Below are 25,669 nucleotides of genomic sequence, written 5' to 3'. Positions count from 1 at the left end.
TTCATAACAACATTCAGCTCCTTGACTAAGTGTTGACTGAAGCAGAAGATGCAATTTACAGAACATGTACCAAGTGCTGGCAATAAATTGTTACAATAGTTTCAACTGTTGCAATAGTTTCAACTGTTGTTGTTCACCTGTCTTAAAGGTGACTGGAGATACTTTTTTCCTAGCTTTCTGGAAGTGGAATCTCTCTTTATAATATCTCAGTCTATTGTTTGACTTTCACATTTGACTTTTAAATCCATTTTCAGAAAAGCATTAAGGAATGCAGGTACTTAATGATGACAGCCACAAAATCTTGAGTGTCACTCAAATGATTTCAAAAAATTGTGAGCAGACCTATACAACAAGGTTTTGGAGATTACTGAACATGACCCCTGGGAGTGACCTCAGTGTATTCCATTCAAGATCCCCCTGACTCCTTTGTCAGATTATCCTGACAAAATCTATAGGTTTTCAAAAAGACTTACTCCACAGGCAACGATGTGCCACTCAAAGAGTTTGGGGTACAATTACAAATAAGACAAAGCTGCGAGTCCTCAAGGGGCTCCCAGTCAAGGAAAGCAAAATTGAGGCTCCCACCATCATATAAAGATCGTGCCATATAAGAGGTAAGAACCGGGTACTGAGAACACATAGAAAAGGGAGCCAAAATTTTGCCTGGGAAATCAGACAAGGCTTCACAAGGGGAGGTTTCCAACACAGAAAGAGGAATAGAACTTCACTCTCAGAGTACAGGGCAACAAGGGGGCACAAGCAAAGGAAAAGGCATGAGCCAAACTACAAAGGGGTGAAAATGCAAGGCGTATTCTGAAACCAAGAGGAAGTCAATGTGGAAGGTAAGCTGGACACGAGAGCATAGAGTGGGAGAACGGAGATTAGAAGCAGCAACACAACCAGGCTCTGCCACTTACTGGGTGACATGAGACAACCGGTTAACCTTTCTGAGCCATGGTGGCCAGGTATCTTGTTTTTTTAAGTTGCCCAATATTGAAACTGTGAAATCCCTCCTCCCTTATGCCCCTGCAGCTAGGGCATGGGTATATAAAATAGGTCCTCCAATTACAAACATCTGCTCAGACTTTAAATCAGAAGCTAGCATGACAAGGAAAGGGGGAAGACTAATGGAAGATTCTAGAAGTAGCAATAGCTACAGGAGGATTGAGTACCTGGAACAACAGTGCCAGCAATGTCCCAGGGTACCTGAAGGCTCTAACTTCAAGTACTTGCCATGGTTGGCAGTAACCTCCTCAATGAACCACTTTGGGGGCATGATTTGAAGCACTGTTCCTAGCTACACTGCTTGGAGGCTGGCTCTCCAGAGGTTCTGAACACCACGATACTCTTCTGATAAATTCCTGTTCAGTTTCAGTCAACTAGAGTTGGTTCCTATAGAGTACACCCAATGACTGAGATTAATGCACAGCCTCAGGGTCCTCATACGTGAAATGGGGATAATCATGTCTGCTTCATAAAGTTTAGAATTAAATGAAGATACCTGGCTTACTTTGTACTCAGCAATACAGAACAAACTCATTTAATGTGTATGTGTAGAGATGCAGCATAATCACACACACATACAGACACCCCACACTAAGCACTAACAGGGTCTAGCTTCTAGAAGGCAAAAATAAAGCAAAGCCACTCACTCAGGGAAGCCTCAATATAGCACCACATATAATTACATGTTTACCATCTCAATTCCATGAAGACAAAAACCATGTCCAACTTACCTACCACTATAACACCAGAGCCTGATAGAATGCCTATACCTGGTAGGTATGTAACAAATATTTGCTGAACACTGTACCTGCTTTTTTAAATCATTAAACTCTCCCTGATCCATGTTCATATACAGTAACAGCTATTTACAGGCCTTTCAAGTTTTTACTGCCAGCCCACCTTCTAACACTTAAGGGGGCGGGGGGGGAAGCTTAAATTTTCCTTTTTGGTATATGTCTTCAATGCTTCAAGTAGGTAAATTAGCCAAAAAAGAATTAGCATGAAAAAAAAAAAATCCAGTTACTGAAGTTTAAAAATCTGGTTCACAATTACATCTGGAGTACCCCCTCCACCCTCCCCCAAACCAGACAGACAAGAGTGTGCAAGTCTTTCTGGTGACAATCTTTCAAACTTGGCAGGAAAAGAAAAATTCCAGTCACAAGTCCCAGCCACTACTTAATCAACACCGTGACTTAAGAGGGATCTCAAGATTGCAGTGTCCTCCGAAGAGTGATTTCTTGATGTTCACAGAGGAGGAACAGTTTTTAGGGTGAAGAAAGGGCTTAGTGGCATGTCACTGATGGAGGACTGTAAAGACTATTCACATACTCATATCCTACATCCCATTTGTAATCCAGGCTAGTCGACTCTCCAAAACAAATTGTCCTAAAAAGCGAAAGGCAAGAAGAACAAATTGAAATCTGTGATTCACAACTAGGGGAATGCAAAAGAATCTGATTAGGACGCAAGTTCTCATTAATGGTGATGTACTTGGGTGATGGGAGATGTGACGCTTGAGCTAAGAGAGTGAAGCACCTGATTTTAAGTTAGAAGTTCACTGAAGTGAAGTCACACGTTAGTTGCACACTGCTCAAAAATCAGAAAAATCCATTTACATTTCTATATTCTATTTTTGGAAATAGAAAATTACCACTGAAAACGGAGTAATATACAGGGCATGCGAAATGCTGCTAAACTGAAGCATTTTTTTAGAAGCTTCACCTCAGATGACTAGATGATGAGCACTATTTCTATGCGGCCCTTTAAGAACTTTCCACAGACCCTGAAAGAAAAATCGTTAATGCACAAAGCAGAAACTCATTACCTAAAAAAAAGACAAAACGCGTTTGTATCTTCAGGTGACAGCTTTCTTTCCTGCTTCTTTACCATGTAACAACGTTCCCACCACTCCCAGCGGGAGTAAAGAAATACTTTGTCAAGACTGTCCCACCGGGGTCAGTGTAGTGAAGGTGTGTGCCCAGCACGTGGGATGAGAGTCACCGGAAGAAATAAAGAGGCAGACAAGTGCGGAGACCGCAGTGACAGTGGTGAGGCAGCCTCCCAAACAAAAAGCCCCGCAGGGAGTTACTCGGGTTTGACAGGACCCAACGGCCCTGCAAGGAAGCCCTGTCCGAGGCCTGGTAGGTTCCAGCCCTGGACGTCCGAGGTCCGCGCCCAAAGTGACCCGAGGAGCAACCCGGGGGCGCGCCTTCCTGAGGAAAAATAAAACAGAGTTCCCACAACCCGCAATTATGCCACAGTCCCCGCACTCCCAACCCGGGACCCTGCGCGCGGGACCATCTCTCACCGTTCGCCGCGGGCTCGCAATCCTCGCCATGCAAGGGCGCCATGGTGCTGGAGTCTTCCGATTCCGCGCCAACCAGCCCGAAACTAGCGCGGGGGCCGAGACAGACATCACCGAAAAAGCCAATCAGAGGCTCCAGAGGCTACGGACTTCCGCCCGAAAGTCCACTGACTTGCCGCGAAGCGCGACGCCCCACCCTCGGCCTTCCCGCGGGCGCGCATTTGGCGCCCGGTTATGACCCCTTAGGGAAAAGAGCGAGTGGGCGGGGGGGGGGGGGGGGGGGGCGGCAGTTGAGTGCAGAAAAAGGAAGCGGTCGGGCGTTGAAAAAGAGCCGCCTGAAAACTCACTGCGCAGGCGCACCCATACTGCTGGGGAACGATCTGGGCTCGTTGGAGCAGGGGCTTCCTGGTTCTGAGGGTTGATTTTCCGACAAAAGAGGCGCGGGCGGCAGCAGGGTGGGCGTGGTTGAACGGGTTTCTGAGGAGCCTGGGAAAAACCACTGCCTCCTGCTGCCTATTCGGAGTCTTGCCTGATACTTTGTTTCTCTGAATTCTAGCACAGTCGCTGTGTGATTTATGGTATATGCACCAACTTAACCAAAAGATCAAAAGTACCATCACCAATTCCGGGCCTCCCGATGTGATGCCCTTCGGAAAAAATAATATCAACTACATAGTCTTCTTGCAAATAAATGCCTGAATCTAACCATGGAGAAACAATCAGATGTATTTAAAACGTAGATTAATCTATAAAAATCTGGCCTGGGTTCCTGGAAAATGTCAATGTTATGAAGCATTAAAAGGGAATTAGAGAAAAAAAGGGGGGGCATGAGAGGGAATTTATTTTCCACAATAAACTGTGGAAAATTCTGATAGACATGGACGTACCAGACCACCTGACCTGCCTCTTGAGAAACCTGTATGCAGGTCTGGAAGCAACAGTTAGAACTGGACATGGAACAACAGACTGGTTCCAAATAGGAAAAGGAGTACGTCAAGGCTGTATATTGTCACCCTGCTTATTTAACTTATATGCAGAGTACATCATGAGAAACGCTGGGCTGGAGGAAGCACAAGCTGGAATCCAGATTGCCGGGAGAAATATCAATAACCTCAGATATGTAGATGACACCACCCTTATGGCAGAAAGCGAAGAAGAACTGAAGAGCCTCTTGATGTAAGTGAAAGAGGAGAGAGAAAAAGTTGGCTTAAAGCTCACCATTCAGAAAACTAAGATCATAGCATCCGGTCCCATCACTTCATGGCAAATAGATGGGGAAACAGTGGAAACAGTGGCTGACTTTATTTTCAGTCAGTTCAGTTGCTCAGTCGTGTCCGACTCTTTGCGACCCCATGAATTGCAGCATGCCAGGCCTCCCTGTCCATCACCAACTCCTGGAGTTCACTCAGACTCACGTCCATCGAGTTGGTGATGCCATCTAGCCATCTCATCCTCTATCATCCCCTTCTCCTGCCCCCAAGCCCTCCCAGCATCAGAGTCTTTTCCAATGAGTCAACTCTTCGCATGAGGTGGCCAAAGTACTGGAGTTTCAGCTTTAGCATCATTCCTTCCAAAGAACACCCAGGACTGATCTCCTTTAGGATGGGCTGGTTGGATCTCCTTGCAGTCCAAGGGACTCTCAAGAGTCTTCTCCAACACCACAGTTCAAAGGCATCAATTCTTTGGCCCTCAGCTTTCTTCACAGTCCAACTCTCACATCCATACATGACCACTGGAAAAACCAGAGCCTTGACTTGATGGACCTTTGTTGGCAAAGTAATGTCTCTGCTTTTTAACGTGCTGTCTAGTTTGGTCATAACTTTCCTTCCAAGGAGTAAGCGTCTTTTAATTTCATGGCTGCAATCACCATCTGCAGTGATTTTGGAGCCCAAAAACATAAACTGTTTCCACTGTTTCCCCATCTATTTCCCATGAAGTGATGGGACCAGATGCCATGATCTTCGTTTTCTGAATGTTGAGCTTTAAGCCAACTTTTTCACTCTCCACTTTCACTTTCATCAAGAGGCTTTTGAGTTCCTCTTCACTTTCTGCCATAAGGGTGGTGTCAGCTGCACATCTGACTTTATTTTGGGGGGCTCCAAAATCACTGCAGATAGTGACTGCAGCCAAGAAATTAAAAGACGCTTACTCCTTAGAAGGAAAGTTATGACCAGCCTAGATAGCATATTGAAAAGCAGAGACATTACTTTGCCAACAAAGGTCATCAAGGCTATGGTTTTTCCAGTGGTCATGTATGGATGTGAGAGTTGGACTATAAAGAAAGCTGAGTGCCAAAGAATTGATGCGTTTGAACTGTGATGTTGGAGAAGACTCTTGAGAGTCCTTTGGACTGCAAGGAGATCCAATCAGTCCATCCTAAGGGAGATCAGTCCTGGGTGTTCATTGGAAGGACTGATGTTGAAGCTGAAACTCCAATGCTTTGGCCACCAGATGCGAAGAGCTGACTCATTTGAAAAGACCCTGATTCTGGGAAAGATTGAGGGCAGGAGGAGAAGGGGATGACAGAGGACGAGATGGCTGGATGGCATCACCAACTCAATGGACATGAGTTTGGGTAAACTCCAGGAGTTGGTGATGGACAGGGAGGCCTGGAGTGCCGCAGTTCATGGGGTCACAAAGTGTCGGACACGACTGAGCGACTGAACTGAACTGAACTGAGAGGGACTTCCCTAGTAGTCCAGTGGCTAAGACTGCACTCCCAATGCAGGGGGCCTGGGTTCATCCCTGCTTAGGGAACTAGATCCCACATGCTGCAACTAAAGAACTTGTGTGCCGCAACTGAGACCCAGTGAAGCCAAATAAGTAAAAATATTTTTAAAAGCGACATTAGGTTCTGGTGTTTGGTACAATGCATACAATGTATGCAAACTTATTTATCGTTTAACAATAAGACCAGAGACATAGGCATGTATATCTTAACTAGAGAACACTAGTTAAACCAAGAACTTCCAATGAGAATTAGTTCTAGATTTTATGTAGAATTATCTTTAACCATTGAGGCCAATACATCTGAACCCTTTTCTCAAACTCCACTAATGCACAATGCTCTTGGTTCCACTTCCCCCACACCCACAGAGAACAAAGTTAGAGCCATGCCCTCAAGTGATTCAACATGAATTATTTACCAACAGACAAAACTTTTGTGATAATTGAGCCCTGGCTCATAGCATAAACATGCAACATCAACGTGAATAAAACCTACCCCCAAAGACAAATAGCTGTACTAATGCTTCAAAATCTTTTAAACCAGTAGCATGAACTAAAACTTGGGAATGGAAAACTAGAATTCTTCTGGGAATTATTACAGGTATTGGAGCAATTAAGAAAGAATTATGAGTTAGAACATTGATAGTATAGTCAGTCAATAGTGAATTTTAGCAGAGGATGGCAGCATGAGGGTTTCTTAATTTACATATGGCCAGTATTCTGTAACCCTGGAGGAAAGCATGGCAACCCACTCCAGTATTCTTGCCTGGAGAATCCCATGGACAGAGGAGTCTGGCGGGCTACAGTCTATGTGGTCTCAAAGAGTCGGACAAGACTGAAACGACTTAGCATGCATGCTGCTGCTACTGCTGGTAAGTCGCTTCAGTCGTGTCCAACTCTGTGCGACCCCATAGACAGCAGCCCACCAGGCTCCCCCGTCCCTGGGATTCTCTAGGCAAGAACACTGGAGTGGATTGCCATTTCCTTCTCCAGTGCATGAAAGTAAAAAGTGAAAGTGAAGTCGCTCAGTTGTGCCCGACTCTTAGCGACCCCATGGACTGCAGCCTACCAGGCTCCTCCGTCCATGGGATTTTCCAGGCAAGAGTACTGGAGTGAGGTGCCATTGCCTTCTCCGCTTAGCATGCATAGTATTCTATAAAGCTTAGAGCAGTGGTTCTCAACTTTGGTTGCAAATTAGAATCATCTGAGCAGTTATTCAAAATTCCAATGCCCCCTGGACCTATTAAATCAGAATCTCTGAGGATGGGATTCCAATATGAAGCCAAAGTCGAGAATAAGTGGGCAAGACAAGGTGTTGCTAAATCATTTAGAGTCACCAGCAGGATGGCTAACCCGGACATAAATATCCGGTTGAACAATATGTGGTCACATATGCCTGGACACGGGCTTCCCTGGTGGCTCGGTGGTAAAGAATCCATCTGCCAGTGCAGGAGATGCGGGTTCAATCCATGGGTTGGGAAGATCCCTGGAGAAGGAAATGGCAATCCACTCCAGTATTCTTGCCTGGGAAATCCCATGGGCAGATGAGCCTGACTGGCTACAGTCCATGGGGTTGCAAAGAGTTGGACATGACTTAGTGACTAAACAACAGCAACAATATACCTGGACACACCTCTTTCTGTGAGGAAGGAAGGCTGATTTTTCACCTATTCAAGAGACTCTTTAGTATCTCACTCTTTAGTATCTCACTCACTCTAGTATCTTAAAACATTTAGTGCTGTGACCGCCTATGAACTGAATGGTGTCTGGGTTGCCTAAAAGACTCTTAGGCAAGGCCAACACTAGATTTATTAGAAACAATGTGAAACCGCCCCCATTGTTAAGCATCTATCATCAGTAGGAACCAAGTCTTGGACTTCCCTGTCAGTCTATTGGTTAAGACACTGCACTTCCACCGCAGGAGGTGCAAGTTCAGTCCCTGGTTGGAGAACTAAAGATCCAACATGACCACCAAGATCTTGCCCCAAGGCTGCACCACTGTTTCTTGGCTGCTCCTCCTTGGTCTCCACGTTCCCTCCCTTCCCTAGTTAGCAACTGTTTGAATCTGCCCATTGGAACTAAGGGAAGGTCATGGAGGCTGAATCAAGACTATTTCCTTGTAATTTAGAAATGGGGGGACACAGAAAGACTTTTGTGCCCAGGAACCCCACGGGGTCCTGCTTGGTTTCACCCTCTGTGTTCTTGCCACAGTAGAGATAACTTATGTTTCATTTCCCTTTGTCCTTAACTCTTACTGAATAATTTCTGCCGGTGAGACAACTTGGCCAAACAATCATTAATATTTTCCCCAGGCAGCAATCCGTTTTATAATCATCTGCTTGAAAAGATCATCCTGGATGAACCTAGAGATTATCATACTAAATGAAGTAAATCAGACAAAGACAAATACCATATGATATGACTTGCATATGGACTGTAAAAATTGTACAAATGAACTCATTCAGAAAACAGAAAAAGAATCACAGACGCAGAAAACAAACTTCTGGCTACCAAAGAGGAAGGGTAGAGGAGTGATTTTTAAAAAAAGGGAGGGGGACTTCCTATTGGTCCAGTAACTAAGATTCCTTGTTGCCAATGCAGGGAAATTAACACAGAAAAATTCCATGTATCCTTTACCCAGGGTCTCCCACTGGCAACGTCTTGCAAAACTGTATCACAACTAAGATATCGATGCTGATACAGTCAAGATACAGGACATTTCAATCTCTAAAGATCCTTAACCACTGGTAACCACTAGTCTGTTCCTTACTTCTATAATTTAGTGTACAGGTCTTTGTGCAGACTCATTTCTCTTGGGTAAAGACTTAGAAATGGAATTGCTGAGTCATGTGGTTAAGTACATGTTTTGTTGTTGTTTAGTCACTAAGTCCTGTCCAACTCTTTGCGACCCCATGAACTGCAACATGCCAGGTTTTCCTGTCCTTCACTATCTCCCAGAGTTTGCTCAAACTCATATCCCTTGAGTCGGTGATGCCATCCAACCATTTCATCCTCTGTTGCCCTCTTTTCCTCCTGCCCTCAGTATTTCTCAGCAAAGGAACGGCCGATCACTCCAGTATTCTTGCTTTGAAAACGTCATGAACAGTATGAAAAGGCAAAAGAAAAAAAAAGTATATGTTTAATTTAAAAAAAAACTTGAGAAACTGTTTTTCCAAAGTGGTTGTACTATTTCACGTTCCCGCCAGTAGTGTATGAGAGATTCAGTTGTTCTACATCCTCACCAGTAACTATCAGTTTTTATTTTAATTTTCATTCTAGTTGATATATATTAGTATCTCATTATGAGTTTTAATTTGCACTTCCCCGATGACTAATGACAAGTGTCTTTCATGCGCTTCCTAGCTATTTGCAATTGTTTTCTCTTGGATATGTTTGTTCTTTGTTTCTCTTTGTTCTTTGTTTCCATCTTTTCCTCCTTCTCTGGGTTTAATGGAGCATTTTATATGATTCCATTTTATCTCCTGTCTTGGTATATCATTTATACTTCTTTTTTAAAGAACTTTTTTAGTGGTTGCCCTAAGGTTTACAGGGCTTCCCAGGTGGCGCTAATGGTAAAGAACCTGCCTGCCAACGCAGGAGACATAAGAGACATGGGTTCAATCCCTGGGTTGGGAAGATCTCCTGGAGGAGGGTACAGCAACCCACTCCAGTACTCTTACCTGGAGAATCCCATGGACAGAGGAGTCTGGTGGGCTACAGTCCAGAGAGCCACAGTCAGACACGACTGAAGTGACTTAGCATGCACGCAAAAGTTTTCAACATACATTTTAAAATAATGTAAGTCCACCTCCAAATAACATCATACTGCTCTACGTGTAGGGCAGTTACATTATAAGCGAGCATTCCCCAGTCCTCTCTTCCTGTCCCTTGTGACACCTTACTGGTGTCCAGGAATTGTTTGTTATTATGGGAAAGAGCCCCAACCCTACATTGGAAACTGGGTCACAGAACACTTGCTGTTGTTCTGGTTTCCAATGAGAAGCCCACTGTAATGCTCAACCTTATTCTTCTATAAGTGAAGTTTCCCACACTGTACTCCCCACCTCTGGCTTCCTTCAAGAGTTTTAACTTGTCCTTTGTATTTTGTTTGTTTGTTTGTTTGGTTTGCTTGTTTGGTTTGGAGTTGGGTTTTTTTTTAAGGGGAGTTGTTTGCTTGTTACAGTTTGAACATGATGTTCCTAGGTGTTGGTTTTTAGTTTGTTTGATATTTATCCTGTTTGGTATTTTCTCACCTTCCTGGGTCTGTGGTTTTCTTTTTATCACAGTAATGATACATTATTTGGAAACTTCTTGGCCACTGTCACTTCAGATATTTCTTCTGCCTGTTTTCTCTTTTTTTCTCCTACTGGTATCTTGATATGGTTCTCATACTCCTTTCTTTAGCTGCTGCAGTTGCAGTCTATTTCCTCCAAGTCTTTTCTCTTGTTGACTCTGGTTATTTTTATTTTTCCTCAGGTGAAAGAGAGAGAACAGCCAGAGAGAGCTGAAATTCCCTTCCCCAAGCTAGGATAATATGAGTTGCCCTTTGACAAAGTCTTGCTCTCTGACCAAGTCTTTCCTCTAGAGAGTAGGCCTTTGTGACAGAGAAGATTCTGGAAGGATTTCCTGATGGTTACTCTTCCTTTTCCCCTTGCCACAGCCCCCAGGGCATTTTTCTCAGATTCTCAAGGTGACAATCTGTGGGGTTCCTAGAGAAAAAGTCCACAGAACTGTGCAGTCCTCACTCTAGGAATTTCTTAATTTCATGCTAGTCCATACTCAGCCTCCAGCAGTTCAATATTGGAAATTAAGTGTTCCCACCAGATTCTAGTTTCAGGTAAGCAGATCTCACCTGTGATTCTCCGTATGTGCCTATGTTTCCAGCTTCGGAGATGGTGTTTCGCCATTTTCCCAATTCTTTTTGAGAATTTTCTTGTCTAAGAAAAGGTACTGATTCATCCACATTTTTCTTGATGTAAGGATGGTAGTGACAATGTCCATGCACTGTAAAAGCAAAAGCAGAAAGAGAAGCCATTTGGTCATCTCTTGTCTACATTGTTTGATGAATTATTTGTTCAAATCTGTTGCCCATTTTGTAAAAATTGAGTTATTTGTCCAATTATTAAATTATAATAATTTTTATATATCCTAAATAAAAGTCCTTTATAAATACGTGCTTGGCAAATATTTTCTCTCAGTCTATGACTTTTCATTTTCTTAATTTTAAAGATCAGAAGTCCTTTATTTTTTAATTTCAAAAAAATGTTTACTGAAGTAAAACTTCTTTATTTTTGATGTAATTCAATGTATCCAAGAAAAAAGAGGAGAGTGAAAAAGTTGGCTTAAAGCTCAACATTCAGAAAATGAAGATCATGGCATCTAGTTCCATCACTTCATGGCAAATAGATGGGGAAACAGTGGCAGACTTTATTTTGGGGGCTCCAAAATCACTGCAGATGATGACTGCAGCCATGAAATTAAAAGATGCTTGCTCCTTGGAAGGAAAGTTATGACCAAACTAGACAGCACGTTAAAAAGCAGAGACATTACTGCCAACAAAGGTCCATCTAGTCAAGGCTGTGGTTTTTCCAGTGGTCATGTATGGATGTGAGAGTTGGACTATAAAGAAAGCTGAGCGCCAAAGAATTGATGCTTCTGAACTGTGGTGTTGGAGAAGACTCTTGAGAGTCCCTTGGACTGCAAGGAGATCCAACCAGTCCATGCTAAAGGAGATCAGTCCTGAGTGTTCATTGGAAGGACTGATGTTGAAACTGAAACTCCAATACTTTGGCCATCTGATGTGAAGAACTGACTCATTGGAAAAGACCCTGATGCTGGGAAAGATTGAAGGTGGGAGGAGAAGGGGACAACAGAGGATGAGATGGCTGGATGGCATCACCGACTCAATGGACGTGAGTTTGGGTAAACTCCGGGAGTTGGTGATGGACAGGGAGTCCTGCTGTGCTGCAGTCCATGGGGTCGCAAAGAGTTAGACACAACTGAGTGACTGAACTGAACTGAATGTATCCAATTTTTTTTTTCCTTTATGGTTCATGCTTTTTGTGTCCTATCTAAGAAATCTCTGCTTAAACCAAGATCACAAAGATTCTATCCTAGGTTTTATTCTGGAAATCTTATGTCTTTTACATCCAGGTCTATGATCCATTTCATGGTTAATTTTTGTATATGGTGTGAGATAAGAATAGAGGTTCATTTTTGCATGTAGATATTCAATTGCTGTTCATTCATTTAACAATTGTTTTCAAAGCAACTACTAGCATATACCTAGAACTATGCTAGGTGGAGCAAATTATTTCACCTCAGTCCAGAATCTAACTCTCAGCCACTTAGATTCAGAAAATCATATTGTTTATAGATTCAGAGAGGATCAAGACTTTTGATAACAGGTCAGATCAGATCAGATCAGTTGCTCAGTCATGTCTGACTCTTTGCGACCCCATGAATCACAGCACGCCAGGCCTCCCTGTCCATCACCAACTCCCGGAGTTCACTCAGACTCACGTTCATCGGGTCAGTGATGCCATCCAGCCATCTCATCCCCTGTCGTCCCCTTCTCTTGCCTCCAAGCCCTCCCAGCATCAGAGTCTTTTCCAATGAGTCAGCTCTTTGCATGAGGTGGCCAAAGTACTGGAGTTTCAGCTTTAGCATCATTCCTTCCAAAGAAATCCCAGGGCTGATCTCCTTCAGAATGGACTGGTTGGATCTCCTTGCAGTCCAAGGGACTCTCAAGAGTCTTCTCCAACACCACAGTTCAAAAGCATCAATTCTTCGGTGCTCAGCCTTCTTCACAGTCCAACTCTCACATCCATACATGACCACAGGAAAAATCAGACTAGACAAACCTTTGTTGGCAAAGTAATGTCTCTGCTTTTGAATATGCTATCTAGATTGGTCATAACTTTCCTTCCAAGGAGTAAGTGTCTTTTAATTTCATGGCTGCAGTCACCATCTGTAGTCATTTTAGAGCCCAGAAAAATAAAGTCTGACACTGTTTCCACTGTTTCCCCATCTATTTCCCATGAAGTGATGGGACCGGATGCCATGATCTTCGTTTTCTGAATGTTGAGCTTTAAGCCAACTTTTTCACTCTCCACTTTCACCTTGATCAAGAGGCTTTTGAGTTCCTCTTCACTTTCTGCCATAAGGGTGGTGTCATCTGCATATCTGAGGTTATTGATATTTCTTCTGGCAATCTGGATTCCAGCTTGTGCTTCTTCCAGCCCAGCGTTTCTCATGATGTACTCTGCATATATGTTAAATAAGCACAGTGACAATATACAGCCTTGACGAACTCCTTTTCCTATTTGGAACCAGTCTGTTGTTCCATGTCCAGTTCTAACTGTTGCTTCCTGACCTGCATAGAAATTTCTCAAGAGGCAGATCAGGTGGTCTGGTATTCCCATCTCTTTCAGAATTTTCCACAGTTTATTGTGATCCACACAGTCAAAGGCTTTGGCATAGTCAATAAAGCAGAAATAGATGTTTTTCTGGAACTCTCTTGCTTTTTCCATGATCCAGCAGATGTTGGCAATTTGATCTCTGGTTCCTCTGCCTTTTCTAAAACCAGCTTAAACATCTGGAAGTTCACAGTTCACATATTGCTGAAGCCTGGCTTGGAGAATTTTGAGCATTACTTTACTAGTGTGTGAGATGAGTGCAATTGTGTGGTAGTTTGAGCACTCTTTGGCATTGCCTTTCTTTGGGGTTGGAATGAAAACTGACCATTTCCAGTCCTGTGGCCACTGCTGAGTTTTCCAAATTTGCTGGTGTACTGAGTGCAGCACTTTCACAGCATCATCTTTCAGGATTTGGAATAGCTCAACTGGAATTCCATCACCTCCACTAGCTTTGCTTGTAGTGATGCTTTCTAAGGCCCACTTGACTTCACATTCCAGGATGTCTGGCTCTAGGTCAGTGATCACACCATCGTGATTATCTGGGTCGTGAAGATCTTTTTTGTACGGTTCTTCTGTGTATTCTTGCCATCTCTTCTTAATATCTTCTGCTTCTGTTCGGTCCATACCATTTCTGTCCTTTATCAAGCCCATCTTTGCATGAAATGTTTCTTTGGTATCTCTGATTTTCTTGAAGAGATCCCTAGTCTTTCTCATTCTGTTGTTTTCCTCTATTTCTTTGCATTGATCACTGAAGAAGGCTTTCTTATCTCTTCTTGCTATTCTTTGGAACTCTGCATTCAGATGTTTATATCTTTGCTTTTCTCCTTCGCTTTTCGCTTCTCTTCTTTTCACAGCTATTTGTAAGGCCTCCCCAGACAGCCATTTTGCTTTTTTGCATTTCTTTTCCATGGGGATGGTCTTGATCCCTGTCTCCTGTACAACGTCACGAACAAGCTACCTCTATAATTAACTGTAAGCAAAATAACCAGAAAATGCTAATGAATTCATTAATTTCTACAGTGATTTAGAATACCTCCTGCTTTAATATTTGTGGAGTCAGGACAGGAATATAAATGGAAGCCCATATATTATATATCTTAATATTTAAAAGTTTGAAATTAGGCTAACAGATTGTGTGTGTGTGTATTTTTTTAGTCACTCAACTGTGTCTGACTCTTCGCTACCAATGGACTGTAGCCCACCAGGCTGCTATGGTGGGGGGCAGCCAGAGTCCCCTCCTCTGTACCACACTACAAGGTGGAGCCAACCCAGATATCCAGATTCTGTTCACGTTTTCCTGCTAAAAGCTTGACTAACCCTCCCACTCCCTCCCACCATCCCCAGGGATATGCAGCACATGCCTTGAAAACAGGCTGAGGACATTTTGGCAGAGAACTCCAGGGTGTTCTAGAAGGGGAGTACAGGTCCAAAGGCATGTACCCTATCTCCATGACCACTTGGACTCCGAGGAGGAGGAGAGCCAAAGTAGGGCCCCGTTAACCATGGCACCTGAGGCCATGATCCAGGGCACACCCTGCCCACTGGTGAGGTACTAGAAGGCAAACAATGCTGCTGGGAAATTCATGCAAAAGGAGGGTGATTTCACGAGCTCTGAAGCTGAGGCCCAGTTGCCCATCCCCCGGCATAGAACATTTTCCAGACCACGAGGATACTTGTCCCCCAAATTCAAGTGTGTGTCTTCTGTGATAGAGCTGACACAGTTTGCTTCCCCAAGAACATCCTTTTCTTTGAGTGTCTGGGGCTTCAAAGACTCCCCACAGGTCCGGGGGGTTAGAGGATGAGAGAGGACACCCACCTGGCAGTCAGAAGCCCAGCATACCAAGCTGCCAAAGTGAAGGAAGAAGCCCACGAGAAGCTTTGGGAAGCCCTGTGGGGCTGCACACACATCTGAGAGTGAGCCCTGGGCTGCAGTTAATCAACAGTGTCAGCAGTTGGGAAGAATATCTGCACACAGAGTGAAGAGAATGAGGACAGGCTGGGGCTCACTGTCACCTCCCCCTCTGTTTGTCAGCACATCCAACCACACTCTTCACTCTCTTTGGAAGATTGTGCCTTCCAAATCTTATACAAATTCCTCTTTGGGCCAACTCTAACCCCAAACTAAGGGAATGGGATCCTTAGAAATGTGATTGCAGCTCACCAAGTCAGCACACTCCATACAACCATGCTAGGAAACCAGCCACAAATTCACTGACAGAGCTCCCCAACAACCAGCTCAGAACCTGATGAGAGAAAGTGCAGGATGGATGGATGGATGGACAGATGGAAACCCTGAAAATATCCTTCTACTGATCAGAGCAAGTTTTATCGTCTGGAGGATGAAATATATAAGAAAGTGATTAAGAGTTTACATGCTAGTATGGGACATAGGAAATCTTCACATGCCTTAGGTGAATTAATTTTAATTTTAATTTATTTATTTAGGCTGTGCCACACAGCATGTGGGATCTTAGTTTCCCTGGCCAGGGACTGAACCCGCACCCCCTGAAGTGGAAGGACAGAGTCTTAACCACTGGAAGCCCTAGGAGAATTTAGAAGGACAGCAGTTTTTCTGAACTGAGTTATGATACTCACGTTAACAGCCTCCAAAGTTCCCATGGCACTTTGCTGCAGCCAAATGTTTTTAAAAGATTTTTTGGGAGAAAACCCCAAGCACACATAAGAACAAGAGTTATTTTTATCTCTGGGGGAATGAACTTAACACAAATTGTGAAGATTCCACATTGTTAAAATGCACAAATTCACTTCCAATGGTGTTTAGAATACTTGAAAAAGATAACATGTTTATTGGAATCAAAGTCCCTTTGAGAGATTTATTTTCTCTATCTTTATTCTCATATCTAAAGAAAGTGCTGAGTTGTAGATGAACAACTTCAAGGTCTTGGCCACTTTTTACCCTGAAGAAAAGAGCCAAAATGTTTGTCATTCCAGGAGCATAATCAGTTGAGCCGACACAAAATAACATAGTTAATTCACGAACGGAATTTGTTGCCATAGCTCCAGGGAGGGACAGGGTGGAGGAAACAATGGCCTTTTTCACCACAACCTGCCTGTCCCCACACAACAGGCCATCACTGAGCCAGCGCAGAGCACAGCAATTGTCAGTGAGCAGCAGCCATGAGGGGACAACAGGAAGTGGGTGGTAAATAAAGGAAGAGCGCCTGACAACTTGGATCTCTGCTAGTTCAAGCTCTGGGACACAACTACCTCCTCCAGCTTATCTTCAAGCTTAACCTTTGGTCAACTGTTTCCGTGAATCCACAGAAAGAAAATGAAAGGACTCTAAAAAGCAGACCAGGAGAAGGCATGGTGAGTCACCAGGGTGGCACCATGGAAAAGGATCCCAAGAACAATTACACTCCCCAAATGGGACGCAAGGTAAGGTACCCGCTTTCCTATTGATTTGTATCTCTTTGATTATCAAAGTTCAAAAAGTAAAGTCCTATGTATCTGTGAGTATAACAAACCTGTGATAATAAAATCACACTCTAAAGAGGAGTATTGGGAATTCCCAGGCAGTCCAGTGATCGAGGCTCTGTGCTTTCACTGCCAAGGGCCCAGGTTCAGTCCCTGGGAGGAGAACTAGGATCCCACAGCCAAGCAAGCAGCAAAAAGAAAATAACAGAGAGAAATTATCCCTTCCATCTTAAGGTGATAAAAAGAAAAAACTCTGGCTAATGGTTCTTTATCCCCTGACTGAGGATGCAAGCACCCAGGACAGAGGTAAATGACAGGAACAAATTCTCTTCCTAAAAAAAGTTCAAATAAATTACTATGTGTAAAACAGATAAGCAACAGGGACCTGCCGTATAACACAGGGAACTATATTTAGTGTCTTGTAGTAACCTATCAGGGAAAAGAATCTGAAAAAGAATACATGTGTGTGTGTGTGTGTGTGTGTGTGTGTGTGTGTGTATAACTGAATCACTTTGCTGTACATATGAAACTAGCACAACGTTGTAAATTCTTCCATTTAAAAAAAGTTTTTTTTAAAAAGGTCAAATCACTGTGAGAAAATGTAGGTAGTTCAAGGCCAAGAATGATGCTGTGGAGTCTGGGTGTGCCAGAGAAATATTTTAAGAAAATGTTCATTATCCTATAAAATGAGAAACTTTCCCCCGATGGCTCAGCAGGTAAAGAATCCACTTGCAATGCAGGAGATACAGGAGATATGGGGTTCAGTTCCCTGGTCAGGAAGATCCCCTGGAGAAGGAAATGGCAACCCCCTCCAGTATTCTTGCCTGGGAAATGCCATGTACAGAGGAGCCTGGCGGGCTACAGTCCAAAAGACCACAAAGTGTTGAACATGACTAAGCATGCATGCATCACGTGGCATTCCTAGTAGAGAAGTCACAAAATCTCAATTTGAATATCCATTTCAGAAATCCTCACAGTGTAACTATCATATGAGTGATACTACCTTCTACAATCTTTTATTTTGTGGGGGAGGAGATGTGCCTAGGGGAATGTGGATTTTAGTGGAGCCTTGATAAACCAAAAGAGTTCTAGATGTCAAAAGTTTAGGTGGTGAGACAAAAAAGAAGGATTCTGGATGATGTGAAGAAAAGACTAGGATCAGCAATGATGTAATTTCTGCTTCACAGTAAAGCTGGTTTCACGCCACTCCTCAGAGAGCGGTTTCTCAGGCCTTAAGACACTGGCCCTGTTCTTTCCTGTCCCAGTACTCCTCCAAAACTTTCCCATGCCCTTGGAAGTGGCTGTGGATGACTGGTTAAAGAATCATATGCCCCAGAAAGTGATCTGGGGCCATAACCACCATGAACTTGAACTACATGACTGGTAGATCATTTCTCCCAATTGGTCCCCTCCCCCTCTGCCTCCATATTACCCCAGATTTGGAGAAATTTGTATGTTGACTCACAAATTTCACCAGCTTATTTTATTGAGTTCGTGGGAGACTCAGGTGGCATTTTAGCCACTCATTCATTTATTCACTCATTCATGCCTCGTGCCAAAAATAGATTTGAAGTGGTATCAAAACAAGTAGATTCAGTTCCTGACTGGTTCTGATATGGAAAATTGATTTGGTCTTTCTATGTACAGTTATGTAGAATTCAATCTGTACAAACATCACTCTGTACACCCATAACTCTTATGAACTGAAAAATATCCAAAGGCTTCTAAGCTCATGGAGTTCCTAATAGTATCACTTATGATTATAATAAGAGCTGACATATTTAGTTCTTACTAGGTGGCATTCAGTTCAGTTCAGTCGCTCAGTCGTGTCCGACTCTTTATGACCCCATGGACTGCAGTACGCCAGGCCTCCCTGTCCATCACCAACTCCGGGAGCTTGCTCAAACTCATGTCCATCGAGTCAGTGATGCCATCCAACCATCTCATCCTCTGTCATCCCCTTGTCCCCCTGCCTTCAATCTTTCCCAGCATCAGGGTCTTTTCCAACGAGTAATTTCTTCGAATCAGGTGGCTAAAGTACTGGAGCTTCAGCTTCAGCATCAGTCCTTCCAATGAAAATTCAGGACTGATTTCCTTTATAATTGACTGATTGGATCTCCTTGCAGTCCAAGGGACTCTCAAGACTCTTCTCCAACACCACAGTTCAAAAGCATCAATACTTCAGTGCTCAGCTTTCTTTATAGTCCAACTCTCACATCCATACATGACTACTAGAAAAACCATAGCTTTGTCTAGATGGACCTTTGTCAGTAAAGGAATGTCTCTGCTTTTTAAAATGCTGTCTAAGTTGATCATAGCTTTTCTTCCAAGGAGCAAGCATCTTTTAATATCATGGCTGCAGTCACCATCTGCAGTGATTTTGGAGCCCAAGAAAAGAAAGTCAATCACTGTTTCCATCGTTTCCCCATCTATTTGCTATGAAGGGATGGGACCAGATGCCATGGACTTTGTTTTTTGAATATTGAGTTTTAAACCAGCTTTTTCACTCTCCTCTTTCACTTTCCTCAAGAGGCTCTTTATTTCTTCTTCACTTTCTGCCATAAGGGTGATGTCATCTTCATATCTGAGGTTATTGATATTTCTCCTGGCAATCTTGATTCCAGCTTGTGCTTCATCCAGCCCAGCATTTCTCATGATGTACTCTGCATATAAGTTATATAAGCAAGGTGATGATATACAGCCTTGATGTACTCCTTTCCCAATTTGGAATTAGTCTGTTGTTCCATATCCAGTTCTAACTGCTGTTTCTTGACCTTGACCTTGACCTCTTTTCTTGAGAGGAGATACATATCCTCTCCTAAGTAATTTTAATGTCTTATTTCACTTGATTAAATACAGTGAAAATATTCAAACCTAACCACTAGCCTATTGTGCTAATTTGTGCCTTAGCTTCTCCCAGTTAAATGGAATAAGTTTATTTAACCTTCTTGGGCCAGCAAATAGAATTATATCTTTAATTATAGCAATAATAAAGTGATTGTATTAACATTTTAATCCTGCTTTTCTGTTCTCCATGTATTTTCCATACAGAAGCTGACCTCTGTAAAATTCTGTAAATCTAACTTTCTGACTGCCAGCCCTTTTGGGCATTGTACATTGATACCCATGACCATTTCTGGCTATTGCTAATGGTGTTGCTTGCAGTTAATAGTTATAAGCACTGTCATTACATATTGTATCTGAATGGTGAGGATAATTATGAATTTAATAATACAGTTGACCCTTGAACAATGCAAGGGTTAGAAGGCCGACTCTGTGCAGTTGAAAATCCAAGTATATGACTTGTCTGCCCTAAACGATGCAACCAACCACAGGTGGTGCATTACTGTAGTATTTACTGTTGAAGACAATAAGTGGACCTGCACAGTTCAAACCCATATTGTTCAAAGGTCAACTGCATTTTTAATCTCTCCAAGAATGGAAACTCCTTTTGTATGAAAGAGTTATTCACTTTCCACATATTTAACTTTAGTATTCGGTTGGCACTTATTCTGGAAGTAAGAGAATGCCTGAACATTATCTCAGTACCTCTTACTCCAAATGCTATAAGGTAGATATTATTTATATTCTCATTTTCAAGTGAAAATTGAGGCTCATAGAGGTTAAATAAATTGTCCAAGGTAAAAAGGAGAGGGCTGGAATTCAGATTCTTGGGATCCAGTTTCACTGTTTCTTTAAACCTACACCAACAAACAAGGTGAAGTGAAGTGAAGTCGCTCAGTCGTGTCCGACTCTTTGCAACCCCATGGACAGTAGCCTACCAGGCTACCAGGGATCGAAACCGGGTCTCCTGCATTGCAGACAGATGCTTTACCATCTGAGCCACCAGTGTTCTACAAATAAGGTAGCCACTAACCAAAAATGTAAAGTTTAGTTTCTCACTTGTACTAACCACATTTCAAGTGCTCAGTAGTCACAGGGAGCTAGTGGCAACCTTATTGAGACACTGCAGATACAGAATATTCCATCATTTCAGAAAGTTCTATCATGTATGCTGCTTTGAGTCATAATGTCTCTTTTAGATAGTTGACACATTTCCTCAAAATATATTGCAGTTCTGTTACAAATTATATGGATTTAACTTTTTCCTGTGAAATCTCCTTCATGTGAAGTTTCTTCATTTGCAGAGCACCAAGTTAACTTTGATCTGCAAATTAATAATATAGATAAGAGGTCAAGGAGACATTATACACTTCAGATACCAAAGATTTTTAAGCATTATCAAGTAACTCCAGAAGCACTCACTTAGATACAAGCAATTGATACAATAATTACACATCATTTTTATTTATTCATTAAAACCAGGATCCCCTACAGTAACCTGGTAGGAAATAACATGGTTAGCCTAGTTCTTTCTGCTATTCCAAAATTCTATGTAAAGCCATATTATACTAATGATTTACCTTGCTCTCTTCCTCTAGATCATTAAGTCAGTAGCATAAAATAACTTTCACTGTGAAATTTTTATTAGCTCAAGATCTAACTCCAAAGCCCTTACTTCTTGCATTGTATCCCAGGACTTCCTGGTGGGATTGCTCCTATGGACAGAGCCTGGCACATAGTAGGAGTTCTATGAAAATCTGTTGATTGGTGTGTAGGCCATAAGAGAAGAAAGAAAAATTAATAGAAACAACATAACTGTATGTTGACTATTTAGTCTTTTTAAAAATTTTTATTTTATTATTATTATTTTTAATTTGGTCACACTGGATCTTAGTTTCGGCATGCAGGTTCTTAGTTATGGCATGTGGGGTCTAGTTCCCTAAACAGGTATGGATCCAGGGCCCCTTGCATTGGGAATACAGAGTCCCAACCACTGAACCACTAGGAAAGTCCCATATTTGGTCTTTATTTGAAGGAAATTAAACAGTTTAGAACCCTCCACATTTCTGAAGTTTAGTTATCTGAACATTTTTTTTTCTGCCATCTTTGAGAGCCAATCTCTGATTCAGGAAAGGCTGGAAAGAGATCTCTTTGCCATTAAACCTTTGGCAGCTCCTGTACAATATCTGTAGCAGAGTCAGAACCATTTGAAAATTCAGCACGAGTGCCGAAAAGAAAACCACCACAACTATCTGAACATTTTTTTAAGCCACTTCCTTAAAGGGAAAGTAGATATTACATTTTCACTTTTTGTTCCAAAATACAATTAGACCTTTTCCTTCTCATTCCTCTGTAATTTCTGCAGATGAATTCTAATATTACAGGAACAGGTATTGATTTGCACAGCCTTCAGCTAACTCAACAGTCTTTGTCTCCTTTGCAAACTGTGTGGGAGACTGATCCACGGGTCACATGTCCTCAATTAACAGGTGTCATCACCGCTACGGGCTACTGTGCTGATTGATTGTTCTTCCTCTGAAAGTTGACAGGTGGAGCACATGCTCCATTCCTGATACAACTGAATCCGAGTCTCTTGAAGACACTAAAGTCTCTGCCTGAACTGTTGAGTCCCACTCACTGCGGTCCTCTAAAGCAAGCCTTGACTATCAAGCATGTGGGCACTCTCACAGGCTCACCTCAACAGCTCAATTCGCACACAAAAAAGATGGGAGTAAGAGACTGGACTTGGTGGTGTGTGAAACCTGGGGTTCCCTTGGTCTTCCTAGGCTGGAAACTATGGGGAGAAAAGGAATCTTACTGGTTTTTTGTGTTTTTTTGTCCTTTCTTCTAAGGGACTTGAAGAAATACCTTTCAAATACCATGGAGTAAAGAATATACAAGAACTGGCCTAAAATTAATCTTGCCCCATGCTCACAATGAGACCTCATAATGTGAAAACATACTCTTTATTTCAATCTTGCCCCAGGTATTAGGACATTTTTTAAGTTCTCTGTCTTTTCAAAAACTAAATCACCCCCCTGCCGCTTTGTCTCTCTCTTTGTCTGTCTGTTTCTCCCTCACACACACACCCACACCATATAGAGAAAGAGAAAAGGAATTTTAGAAATTGGAAAGGATGACCCAGGACAAAAAGGAAACATGTTTCAAATCTGTCTTCTTCATTCCATTGTTGTTGTTCAGTCACTAAATGTCAATAATGCCAAAGTTGAAAAACCTTCAGTTCAGTTCAGTCACTCAGTCATGTCTGACTCTTTGTGACCCCATGGACTGCAGCATGCCAGGTTCTTCTGTCCTCCACCATCTCCCGGAGATTGCTGAAACTCAAGTCCATTGAGTCGGTGATGTCATCCAACCATCTCATTGTCTGTTGTCCCCTTCTCCTCCTACCTCCAATCTTTCCCAGCAACAGTGTCTTTTCCACTGAGCCAGCTCTTCGTGTCAGGTGATCAAAGTATTGGAGCTTCACCTTCAGCCTCATTCCATTAAGATAGAAACAAAATATATAGAAGAATTTAAATAATTCTTTTGAAAGCAAAAACTAGTGTGATTAGAATTTTTAACAGTACCATCATATTTACTAAAAAATCTTAATCTTTTAAGAGTTTGCCCTAAAAAGGGAGAGAGATTATCTGGTGGTCCAGTGGTTAGGACTCTGTGCTTCCACTGCATGGGACACGGGTTCCATCTCCGATCAGAGATCTAAGATCTCAGAAGCTGCATGACACAGTGAAAAAAAAAAAAAAACTTTGCCCTACAAAAAAACTTTGGGCTTCCCTGGTGGCTCAGGGAAAGTGTCTGCCTGGAATTCGGGAGACACGGGTTTGATCCCTGGGTCAAGAAGATAACCTGGAGAAGGAAATGGCAGCCCACTCCAGTACTCTTGCCTGAAAAATTCCATGGACTGAGGAGCCTGGTAGGCTACAGTCCATGGGGTCGCAAAGAGTCAGACATGACTGAGCAACTTCACTTCTTTTGCCCTACATATATATTTTTTGCTCTATATTCTTTGAGAGTAGAGGCTATCACATTTATCTTAGATACCTGGCTCCTGACATACTGTAGATGCTTTGTAAATGTTTGTTGAATGAGTGAAAGAAATTTAAATCGCTGTTTATTCTGTATTCTTCTTGTCTGGGGAGAATCCTGAATTTGTCCATCTAAGGTCATCTAGTAGAATGAGTGAATTTCAACTCAGCCTCCAACTCACTGATTATAGATCAGTGTTGGGTGAACCAACTTCAGCTTGACTCCAGCCTCTAAATTTATTGACATTATTAACAATAGCAACAAAGACATGATCACTGTTTACAAGGCATGCATCAGTGCTAAGTTGCTTCAGTGGTGTCTGACTCTTTGCGACCCTATGAACTGTAGCCCGCTAGGTTCCTCTGTCCATGGGATTCTCCAGGCAAGAATACTGGAGTGGGTTGACCTTTCCTCCTCCAAGGGATCTTCCGGACCCAGGAGTCAAACCTGAGTCTCTTACGTCTCCTTCATCGGCAGGCAGGTTCTTTACCACTAGTGCCACCTGGGAAGCTGTTTTCAAGGCTCTCCACCTTAAATCCTGCCAGACTCCTAGGGTTGCTAGGGGTTTTGTGATATCTAAAAGCCAGGTGGGACCTGCTTAGAGATAGTAAAGATGGCAGACTCACTCTCCACAACTTTCTCAGTTGTCCAGAGATGGGCAGAGTTGGATAAGCCTTCGAGAGAGATGGCTAAGACTTGTACACAGATTTGCCTCATAAATGCTTTTCCATGTCACTATCACACTTTTCCTTAGGATGACAGTTGAAAGATTTTCCTTAAATATCACACATGGAATTCAAGACAAAAATGGAACATTAATCAAAGAGTTTTGTAGGGTTTTCTTCATTATATGAGGTAGGAGAGTTATAATCACCAGGAAGCACAGAAGACTTCTTATCCTATACAGTACAGACCGGTGGGTTGATTAACTGAAATATAAAATGGTTATAATGGAGACTTGTTTTAAAAAATGATAAATATATACACTAAATATTTTATGTAAATTTAAAATAAATATGGTATTAAGTTGTTGATGCTTTAACTGGGCCACTGATTAGAGCTCTATGTTTTCTTCATTACATGCATGCTTAGTCACTGAGTCATGACTCTTTGCGACCCCATGGACTACAGCCTGCCAATCTCCTCTGTCCTTGGAATTTTCCAGGCAAGAATACTGGAGTGGGTTGCCATTTCCTGCTCCAGGGGATCTTCCCCACCCAGGAATCAAACCCATGTCTCCTGCATTGGCAGGCAGATTCCTTACCACTGGGCAGGCATACATATAGGCAATGTCTCTGGTTTCCATTTTGGGTGAATTCTAAATGAAGTGAAAAGTCGAGATACTCTGAAAACACTCTGTGTGGAATCCTATATTTGGGGGAATTTTGTCCCTATCTTTTACAGTGGTCTTGTTCTCACCCAATTTAATAACAATTTTAAAAAATCCCATGACTATCTTTTCTTTATAAACCAACTTAGTTTCTTTTTTTAAGCACCTTTTCCTCATCATTTATATAACATTTAATTAAATGATATCTTTGCAATCACAAGTACAATGGGCGTAAATAGATTTGGGGGGAAATTTAGGTAACTCTTTTTAAAAAAGTATTTATTCATTATGGTTGCACTGGATCTTCATTGCTGTGTGCTGGCTTTGTCTAGTTGCAGTGAGAGGGGGCTGCTCTCTAGTTGTGGTGCACAGGCTTCTCACTGTGGGGGCTTCTCATGTTGTGGAGCACTGGTTCTAGGCTCACAGGCTTCAGTGTTTGCAGCTCCCGGGCTGCAGAGCTCAGGCTCAGTAGTTGTGGTGCATGGGCTCAGTTGCCCTGCAGCATGTGGGCATGTGGTCTTCCCAGACCAGGGATAGTACCCGTGTCTCCTGCAT

General features: G+C 42.5%; 2 protein-coding genes and 1 non-coding gene across 6 annotated transcripts in view; 1 reads left to right on the top strand and 2 right to left on the bottom strand.

Annotated features, from left to right (window-relative positions):
* POLA1 (DNA polymerase alpha 1, catalytic subunit) overlaps window positions 1-3,501 on the bottom strand; it is a 295,724-nt gene extending 292,223 nt beyond the window's left edge. For 2 of the 4 annotated variants that reach the window (XM_027535161.1, XM_027535160.1), the window contains exon 1: window positions 3,314-3,500. In XM_027535161.1, coding sequence (XP_027390962.1) covers window positions 3,314-3,356 — 43 coding nt within the window. In that variant the 5' untranslated portion in view covers window positions 3,357-3,500. Of the gene's footprint in view, window positions 1-3,313 lie in introns of all 4 variants that reach the window. The other 2 variants (XM_027535159.1, XM_027535158.1) reach the window with 2 other exon arrangements.
* Window positions 3,502-16,463: 12,962 nt separating this feature from the next.
* The window catches only part of LOC113887136 (choline-phosphate cytidylyltransferase B), a 147,098-nt gene continuing 137,892 nt past the window's right edge, over window positions 16,464-25,669 (top strand). The window contains exon 1 of the mRNA XM_027534034.1: window positions 16,464-16,854. Coding sequence (XP_027389835.1) covers window positions 16,783-16,854 — 72 coding nt within the window. The 5' untranslated portion in view covers window positions 16,464-16,782. The remainder of the gene's footprint in view (window positions 16,855-25,669) is intronic.
* On the bottom strand, window positions 21,840-21,987 carry LOC113888292. The gene has a single exon (XR_003509928.1). It is a non-coding gene; the product is annotated as a small nucleolar RNA SNORA12 (small nucleolar RNA).

This window comes from Bos indicus x Bos taurus, chromosome X (assembly GCF_003369695.1).
Source record: "Bos indicus x Bos taurus breed Angus x Brahman F1 hybrid chromosome X, Bos_hybrid_MaternalHap_v2.0, whole genome shotgun sequence".
Lineage (NCBI taxonomy): Eukaryota > Metazoa > Chordata > Mammalia > Artiodactyla > Bovidae > Bos > Bos indicus x Bos taurus.
This window is presented reverse-complemented; position numbering and strand designations above follow the sequence as displayed.